Raw genomic sequence first — 9,564 nt, forward strand, 5'->3', positions numbered from 1 at the left:
GCAATGACCCCACTGGAGGTTTCCTACTTAGGTACAGTCCGCAGAAAATGGAAGAATACATTTGCTTATTCCTGTGTCACCTAAAGAATCTGTCAGCTCACTGCTCCAGGCAGGCATGCTTTCTGTCACCAGTTTCCTGTTAGAAGCAGTGCTATACTGAACTAGTGTCTCTTTTCCAGTCTCAGTGCCTCTAGTGTCAAGGTGCAAACCCTGCACCATGTCTGCTTCTGAGATAGACGCATATTACACCTCTACCCCGTTATAACACAACCCGATATAACACGGGTTCGCATATAGTGTGGTAGCAGCGGGGCTCTGGCGGCGCTTTAAAGGGCCCGGGGCTCTGGCTGCTGTGGGGAGCCCCGGGCCCTTTAAATCACCACTGGAGCCCTGCCCCGCTACCCCGATATAACGGCGTTTCACCTATAACGCGGTAGGGATTTTTGACTCCCCACGACCGCGTTATATTGGGGTAGAGGTGTAGCTGTGGATTGATGGCTTGGCTGCCTGCTTGTTGGCTTGATTGGCTTTATCTCTTTCAGGCATTCAAGAACTTTGAACACCTGGCCCGTCAGGATGATGAGAAGAGGCAGCGGGAGCTTGTGGAGAAGATGAGGAAAAGGGAGGAGGAAGCGGCAGCGGAGAGGATGAAAGTGCCTGCTGTAGCTCAGGAAGTTGAGATCCACTCGGCACCAGAGCCAGTCCCTGGCCCAGATGATGGGGCTGCCACCAGGCCTCAAGAGCCCACTGCAGCAGAGGAGACAGCCGAAGCGGTGGACAGCTCTGCGGCCGCAGAGCCACCAGGAGCAGCTGCCCCAGTGGAGTCCCAGCCATCAGCATTGCCCAAGTAAGGGTCTCTTGTTATGGTACTTCCCTTGTGTCCGTTGCAAGCCTAAGCAGCTCATTCTGAATAGAGTCTAGTCCTCAGTCCTAGCTCACGAGGTGATGGGGTTGTGGGAAGGCTGCACTTCTCCAGGGTGGTGTTTAGATTCTTCCCAACAGAGATAATTGTGTTGTGGGGACAAAGGGCAGCCCTAGCCTTGTCAGGCCCATCAGTCAGAGGAGGTGACATGGATTCACAGAAGCATGGCAGAGTCTTCAGATTTGGTTTCCTTTGCTCCTTTCTGGGCACTTTAGTCTGTCTGCTCTCTTCTCTCCTCTAAGCAGAGGAGGTGGTCTGTTAGCACCTCCCTCTTCACAACACTGCAGTACAATTGTTTGCTCAGCCAAGTCGCTAGGCCTTCCTCCCCCATGGTCAGCTCACACACAGTCGAGACAAGGCCACAAAGCATCTTTTCTCCCAATATGGGATGTGGTACTGCTTGTGCATCTCCACGGACTCTACTACTTGACTGTGTTTCAGTGCATTCAGGGAAAACATTGTCAGCTATCCCATAATGCCTCGGGAAGTTAGGTGCCCAACTCCCATTGCTTTCAAACTCCCTCAGTCCTCCTTGAGCACTCTGGCCATGCACCGAGAGCAGAGACACGTGGGGCAGTTCACTCTGAGAGGTTACCACACAGAGAACTGGGAGCAGGGAGGACCAGCCAAACTGGTTATACCAGCGCAGTTAGGGTCCAACTTCACAGCAAAACAAATGACCTTGTCCCAGCCTAGGCTGCAGGCCTGGGTGCACACCAGCTGATTAATCAAGCCATATATAAAGCTGATTGTTTCACTCCTTTGTATGAGCTGCAGTGTCAATGGGACCAGAAGGTCAGGTTGTTTTCTTTTGTTCCTTGGGGTTTCTCTCTCCCCGGTGGAAGATCTCCCTGGCTCAGGCCAAGGCCAGCGCATACATTCCAGAGCAAAGCTGAACTCTCTTCATTTTTGAACTGGCCAGTTTTTAAAACCTCTGTGCAGATGTCTGTTACCCCTGTGTGAGTGAGGAGCATTCTGCTGGCCTGGGCTCTCCTAAAACAATGGCAAATGACCCTTTGCAAGGCTAAGTCAAAATGTCTCCCCTTTTCTAGAGTGATTTTGTGGGGAGGAGCTGTGTCTGTTTCAGCTGGGCTCTGCTCCTAGTAATACCCACTTGTCACTCTGGAGGAGCTGTTCTAGAATGTTGAGTGATCTAGAAGCACAGCTACTGCCGGGAATATATCAGGGCAGATTCTTTGGATAGCTGGCTGCCCTGCCCAGCCCATACAAACCACAAAGACCAGGGGATGTGAGGCTGGTGGAGAGGGATTGGATGGTACAGGGGACAGATGATGGCATATAAAGCATTTTGCCTCTAGATCAGCCATTCAGATCTAGAGCAGATTAACAAGTGAAAGTTGTTACCAGCTGGTGGCTCTTTAACTGCCTTTGTGAAATGAAATTCAGTATGATAATTAATGGACAGGTGTCCACTTCATAACAGGGCCTGTGTGGTCCCCTTTACTGACATCCTCCTAAGAGATGCCAAGGATCGAATGGGCCACAGCAATGTCAGGCCGGTTAGGCAGGGGCAGTTTGCACTTCTCTTGCCTGGGCTGTCCCGGTGACAGGGGCTGTCAATCTCCGGTATCCATTCAGTACCTTTCAGCAGCACTAAATTAACGGTAAACAGCAAAGAAGCGTTAATAAGACACCAGGCTAATGAAGTATTAAAGGCCATACGTGAGTCTCTCTGGGCTGAATATTTCCGTCTAATCCTCAGGGATGGGGATGTTCCATGTTTCTTTCTGAGGAGACAATGCCAGAAGAAAGAACGGAAGAAAAGGATTACCATATGTCACGGACTCACAGATCGTGCCCACTCTTGGCCCCGTGCGGTCCGTGGGGGGTGCCCCTTTTAGTGAGACAGCCCTTCTCGGGGGTCCACTCTCTCTCGGGGTCAGGCCCCTCCACCTCCTGGATCCGCACCTCTCGGAGCCCTAGCACACCTGTTTCTCGCCGTGGGCCCCCTCAGGGAGTCCACTCGCTCTGGACCCCCTGGGCCTCCACCCCCAAAGGGGTTGATGCAACCCTGTTCTCTAGACCGGAGTGACTCTCAGCCAGCATAAAACAGGAGGGTTTATTGAGAGTTGAACACAGCACAGGAAACTCTCAGGGCCTCAGGCCTGGCCTCCCTCAGCCCAGCACACCCCAGTCTCTCTGCATCCAGGTGGGCTCTGCCTTCTCCCCCTCTCCAGCCCAGAGCCCCCCTGCTCCCAGCTGGGCATCTGAGATCACCGGCCCCAGGCCCCGCCTCTGTCCATTGTCTTCTCTCCAGGTAAACAGGGTCGTAAACTGGGGCCTCCTCTCCGCTTCTGTCCTCTGGCTGGAACCGGCTGGTTAGGTCACTGGGTCCTCACTCTGCAGCCCGTTGTCCGCCCACTGGCCAGAACCGGCTGCGTCTCCTCAGCTGGACCTCCGGGTCACCAGGTCACCGGTCTCTGGGGTATCCGTCCTCCCCGCCATCGTCTGGGTCCCCAAGTCCTCTCTCTGGTCCTCTGCAAAACAAACTCCCTCTCCCCTCACCTCGTTAAACCAGTAACACCCAGGGAAACTGAGTCCCACCCCCTCCGCATGCAAACCATTGAAACTCCACAGAAAACAAGAAACCCCCCCACTTCGTCACACCATAACTCTGCGTTTTTTGGCTCTTATAGTGGGGTGTGTGTGTCTGATCCTTAATGTACCTTTCCTGTGGTTTGAGAGAGCTGCTGTATGAGTGGTGGATCCAGAATGTATAGCCTTCCCTGCCCCTCCAGTGACTTTATATTGTGTCTATTAAAACGTTGTTATTGGGGGTGGAAGGCAAATGTCCAGCTCCTCATATCATGGCCTTCTGCCCCGCCTCCCCAACCCAGAGCACACGGACCATTTCATTCTTATGAGTCTGGGTGCTAAGAGTTCAAGGCATAGCAGGCTGGGCTCATTTTCAATCCCCTGGCATCCCTCAAGAGCAGAGCCACCACCCAAAGGCAGGCCAAGGGTAGTGTGACACTGCCAGGACTCCCAGAGATGGAGAAAGATGGTTTTTCCCCCCCTTGTCTGTGCTTTTTCTTCCTATTTCTACCCAAGCAACAGTGTGTTTGGCAGGACCATCCCCTCATCAGCAGATCAGAATATTGCAGGCAAAGGATTATGGGAAGTCCTTGCATCGTTGTCTCCAAACGCTGTCTCTTTGGTAGAGGAAAGGCATGAAAAGCGAAAGGCCTTGCATTGCAGTAAAGTCCCTCCTATTCCCCCCACCCCTGTTTATTGCAGTTTGAAAAGCTGCTGTACATGCGCTGGCTGCAGTGGAGAGGAAGCTTCTCCAGCACAGTGGGTTGTGTTGATTTTTATCCCCTTACAGCATGCCACGGTTTCACAGCAGGGCTGGCATGCGTGTAACGAGGGAACAAGCTGAAAGGGCTGGTTGTGTTGATGAGTGCCTGGAGTGGCTTTCCTCTTAGGAGCGCTACAAATAGGTCTCCAGAGCCTTTTGGTGCTTCAGGATAGGGCAGGTGGAACAGTGTGTTTTTGCCAGCACAGTCTAACTAGCTTGCATGCTGAGTTTGTGCAGCAGCAAGTGGAAGGATGGGACAGAGCGATCCCTGGGAGCTGGAACCAAGTGGCTGAGCGGATTGGTGACAGCCAGTGAGCCTTCCACCTCTAGGTTTCCTGGGTAAACGTGATGTATGTCGGTAATGAATGAGGCCAGTGAGGAAAGGCCATTGGAAAGAGAGAGGCTGATCAACTTGATTCTAGTGAGGAGTCTGACCCAAGACATCTTTGATCCACATAAAAGAACCAGGTGGCCTTCTGCCTCCTGGTTGCTAGGACAGAGGATGTGAAGCAGGAGTGCACCCTGAGGGCTGCTGGGTTAGTCCCATGTGGGACCAAATGCAGTAAGGATGGGAAGATTAGAAAGGAACAAGAGCTTCAGGGAAGTAGAAAGAGAACAGAAGAAAAGAACGATGTTCTGCTGCCAGAGTTATAGTTGTCCCGTGCATAAAAGCTTCATTCTTCCAGGCTGTCAGTCTGGCACCGTTCACTAGCATGAAATTTGCAAAAAAACCGGTTAGAAGTGGCAGATCCCTTGAGCCTGCCATGCAGCCGCTGCCCTGCCTAGCGTGGCTAAAACCGACTCTTTCTAAAAATACATCTGAAAAATTAAATCTGTGTGCAAAAAAAGACCTGAATGCAAGTTACTGGCACTCAGGTTTAATTTCAGATTTATTGTGTTAATAGTCTGTGGGACTAAGGTTTGACTTTCTGAGTTGTCCTCTTGCTATAAGGACAGTAGTTGCTGGGAGTAATGAGTATGTAAGGGTGGGTACTTAAGGCCCCATAAACAAAAGTCCTATGAACAAATGTCTGGACTGGGGAAAATAAGCAAGACGAATTAGAAGCGATACTAAGGGAAGGAGATTGATGCAGTGGGCATAGGATGCATCTTGTTATGGATGTGTGTGAGCTGATGGGTACAGTGTCTGTTGGAGAGACTAAAAGAGCAGGCCCACCCCTGCCTAGCTGAGGCTTGGAATGAGCATGCTACAGCAGTGTTCTGTGAGCAGCACTTGTGTCCAAGAGCAATTGAAGTTGTTGGCTTTAATTTCTCAAGTCCAATGGTGTGTGACCTCAGGGACAAACTCTCCCTGTGCAACCTCATGATGTCTAAGACCAGTTGGGTCTGTCTTTTTGACCGCCTGATAAATTTGGGTTCAAGGGCTGGCCCTGGAGCTTCCATCCCATATGGGATAGTCAGATGTTTAAACAGTGTGGTTGAGCTAAGTATCCAGCAAACGGGTTGGGCTGGGCTGTCTAGTGGGTGCTGTAGTTTCAGTGCCACTGGACCTGGGCTGAGCCTTCAGGATCTTCAGGGAACTCTACAGCAGAGCCAATGAATTTGTCTACAGCTCCTGGCTGCTGTGAGGTCTGTGTGGCTAGTGTTACTATAGTGACTGAGTGTGGTTAAGCTTGGAGGGGAACTGATTGTGTAGGGCTTCTCCAGCGTTGTATCTTCCGAGGCTAACTGCGGTGGGTATTGTCCTGTTTGTTAAAGAGTGGCTCAAAGCGAAAAAAGCAGGAAGAGACACGGCTTCTTTCAGTACAGCCTGCCCCTTCAGAAGAGCCACTCTGGGGGCGATTTCAGGAAAAGCCACACTTTTAGGGACGGGAAGTGTTGGCAGACATGGTGTTGCAGTATCTGCATCGGAAATTCTTTTACCAGCCTGGATCTTCCGGTCCCCTGTGGTGTGTGACAGGGAGATCCAAGAACAAGACGGCCTTGTCATGAGGACCTCGTCCTGTGCGTGATCCCTGTAATGGGCGACAATGGGCAACACTTATTGGGAGAGGAATATTCAGCTGTCTGTAGGGAAGAGTACAAGAGGCTGGGCTGCCATTCTTCAGCCTGCTCTCACCCTGGAAAGCCAGGCTTTGGGGAACAACTTTGCTGCTGACATTGCTGAGTGAGAAGGGCTACTTCAGGGCAGTCACTAAGCAGTGGTGTCTCTACAGCCCCTCTGCCAGCTAGGCTGGTTCTCCTCTTTCCATATCCGGCCCTGAACCCATTGAAAACCCCTGCGTGACAACCCTCTCCCCACCTCCTCTCAAATGTGTGCATGGCTGTGTCATTGCAGGGATCAGTAGAATTGGGTGAGGAGCGGCCTGAGGAGCTCTCAGGCCCAAAGCCCTGCAGGGGTGCCCGCTGCTCAACGGGGCTGCTCAGAACTGAGCGATTCCAGGCCTGCAGAATCTGACTAGGGCTGTTTTGCAGAGCTGACTGTAGCTAGTGCTGTCTGCCTCTGGGTGGCGCTGCGATCACCTGAAAGAATGTCGAGGGCACTCGGATAATGGCGATTAATAATTTAAAGAGCGAGTTCCTTCTGCACAGCCCCCTGACCCCCCCCCCCCCCCCCCGACAAAATTCGACGTCAGCAGCCTGGTTAGTAGGAGCTCATGAATAATGCACATCCCCAGCAGCTAGCTGAATGCAAAAATGAGATAAAACAAAAATATTTTTCTCTCTTCTCCGAAGGGGAGTGTGGGGGGGAATAAAGAAAAACCAAACGTGTTAGTTCCCCAAACTTTAGTGCCGTGTAAATCTAGGACATTTAGCATCCCAGCTGCATCAAGCCCCAGCAGCGGCTGGATGAGCCCCTGGGTTCCCGGGCTTGCATCCTGGCGCCTCTCGTAAACTGCCTCAGTATGGTCGTGGCTTTTACGTGGCTGCAGCAGGTTTGGTTCTGCTCTCTGGATAGTGCCGAATAGGCGCTTGCCAGGGACTGTGTGGATGAGAGGCTTGGGCAAGTCACTTTGTCTCTCTGGGCCTCAGTTCCAGTGGCGGGAATAGCTGGACCCTTGTGTTTGTGTGAGTACGTACGTTAAAGATGGTGAGGTTCAGATACTGTGGGAATGGGGGCCAGAAAAGTACCTTGAGAGACTCTGTTGTGGTGAAGGCCTCTTCAATGCAACTCTTACCCACCCATGTATACAGGGCATTCCCAGCCCCATTGCAGGGCAGAAGTTTCCCCGGCACTTCTGCCTGTGTCTACCCACCATTCCAGTCCATGGGGTATTTCGTGAGCACATCTCCCACTCTTCTAAATCTCAAGCCACTTGGTACTCTCACCTGCTCCCTTTCGGTTGAGCGTGGAATGACCACATCTGAGGGAACGTGGGCTTTGATCGCTCTCCCGCAAATGAAGCACTTAGCTCTGCACTCCCCCTTGGCACTCCTTGCAGCACTCCTTGGTAGCCTGGCTGCAGCCACCCCTCATTAATCAGGATCAGGCTCCCTTGTGCCTCACGTCCTCACTTCACTGTGCTCCCATGCAGCAGTGGGCAGGGCCACGCCCTTAAGGGACAGGACCAGCACCATCTTAGGCTTAGTCAGTGGAGGTGACAAAGGGCATGTCCATCTCCCCAGCATTGGCCTGCTGATCCCTGGGGGGCTTTGTCAGGCACATGGACACTACCCCACCCATGATGAGTCTCCAGCTCCTGTAGGATCATAGCAGGGCAAAGAACACTGAGTTTGCAGCCATGTGTCTTGCACAAGGTGGTGAATTCCCCCCTCCCCCTTCTTCACAAGCAATTCCCATCTGCTTCGAGAAGCCGTTCTCTTCATCATTCATGCTGCTTGAGCTCAGTTCCTAATTTTGAGCATCTCCCTTCTCACCCAGCCCCCTTCTTGGATTTGGCTCTGCATACATTTGCCACATAGCATTCAAAATAGTGCCCGGCTTCCCACATGTGCCGCAGCGCAGTCTGGCCTTTGAGTTCTATTTATGCTTCTTGACTCTGGCTCTCAGTTCTTCTCCAAGTGCTTCTCTCCAGGAGGCTGAACTTTCATACTGACCTAGTGCTTCATCGCTGTGCGGTGGGCTAGCTGCTCTTGAGAAGAAGCTGCTTCCCAGTGTTTTCTGGGAATTAGTTAATTTCCAGAACCACACAACTGTTTGGAAAGCCACAAGGAGCCGGCAATGGCCAGAGGATGAGTGAAGCGAATATCACTGGGAGTCTAAATATGGTTCAGGATGGTGGGTGTCTCATCTTCCCTCTTATGTATTCTCTGTCCGGATAGTTACACAAGAACGTCCAGACTGGGTCAGACCAAAGGTCCATCTAGCCCAGTGTTCTGTCTTCTGACAGTGGCCAGTGCCAGGTGTCCCAGAGTGAATGAACAGATCAAGTGATCCATCCATCCCCTGGCTCATTCCCAGCTTCTGGCAAACAGAAGCTAGGGACACCTAGTTCCCCCCCCCGCCCCTCGCCTCCACACACAGCACTTCGTCACTGGTGCCTGCAGAGGGGCAGCTTCCAAGTGTGTCCTGGTCAGTTTCACAATGCTCTTGCTCAGACAGGGAATTGCTCTGTGCCTGAGCAACAGCAGGTGGGTCTTCTGAGTGTGGAAGGAGGAGTAGCAAGCGAATCTCCCACCTGCTCCGAGCAGCAGTAGAGCCAGAGGCTCGCACCGGTTCTGCTCTTGCACAGAGCGTGGCACCTCTGGCCCAGCAGCCTTGTGTCAGTTCCATGCTGGGGGCTGTGCTGAATACTGGGAGCACTACGTGCACCATTCTGGGGGAGGAGGGCAGTGGGAAAGGGAGCAGAAGGGGAGCTTGAGTGAGACACGTGCAGGAGGGATGAGTACACAGACAGTGGTGAGGTGTGATAGGTTACCAGCAGGCAGAACTCAGGGCTAAGCTTGCTGCATGGCAGGGCCTGGAGCTCTATAGAGCTGCTCCACTCCATCCCACTGCTCTCGGGCGGAAGGACGGAGCAGCATCTACCAGGCTCAGCCAAACGGATGGTCTCCACCCTACAGGATCTATGGGGGATGGAAAGACCCCTTTAAAGAAGAGAGGCTTAAAAGGAGGAGATAGAAGAAGCAGAAACTGGTTGCTGGCTGTGATTGAAGTTCAGGGGGCAGGTGGCTGTCAAGGTCTTTCAGCTTCTGCTGCAGTGGCTTGTGGGATCTGGAGCCTAGAAATAGACGCTCAGAAATCGAGCCCCTGCTCCCCGCAATTTGAAAGTGTTGGGAGGTGGGGTCCACACCTTCCTTCCCCTGGCAGACTGAGAGAACCCAGCACAGCTCTCCTTTGTACCCTGCTCTGCTGCTTCCTGGGCAACCCATGGCTCTGGCCCCGCTCTGACACGAGGCC

The 9,564-nt window shown here is 52.6% G+C and overlaps 1 protein-coding gene across 1 annotated transcript in view; it reads left to right on the plus strand.

Annotated features, from left to right (window-relative positions):
* The first annotated feature begins 494 nt into the window (after positions 1 to 494).
* The window catches only part of NUDCD3 (NudC domain containing 3), a 49,747-nt gene continuing 40,677 nt past the window's right edge, over positions 495 to 9,564 (plus strand). The window contains exon 1 of the mRNA XM_026656811.1: positions 495 to 847. Coding sequence (XP_026512596.1) covers positions 495 to 847 — 353 coding nt within the window. The remainder of the gene's footprint in view (positions 848 to 9,564) is intronic.

Source organism: Terrapene carolina, unplaced genomic scaffold, assembly GCF_002925995.2.
Source record: "Terrapene carolina triunguis isolate 2854851 unplaced genomic scaffold, T_m_triunguis-2.0 Scaffold49, whole genome shotgun sequence".
Lineage (NCBI taxonomy): Eukaryota > Metazoa > Chordata > Testudines > Emydidae > Terrapene > Terrapene triunguis.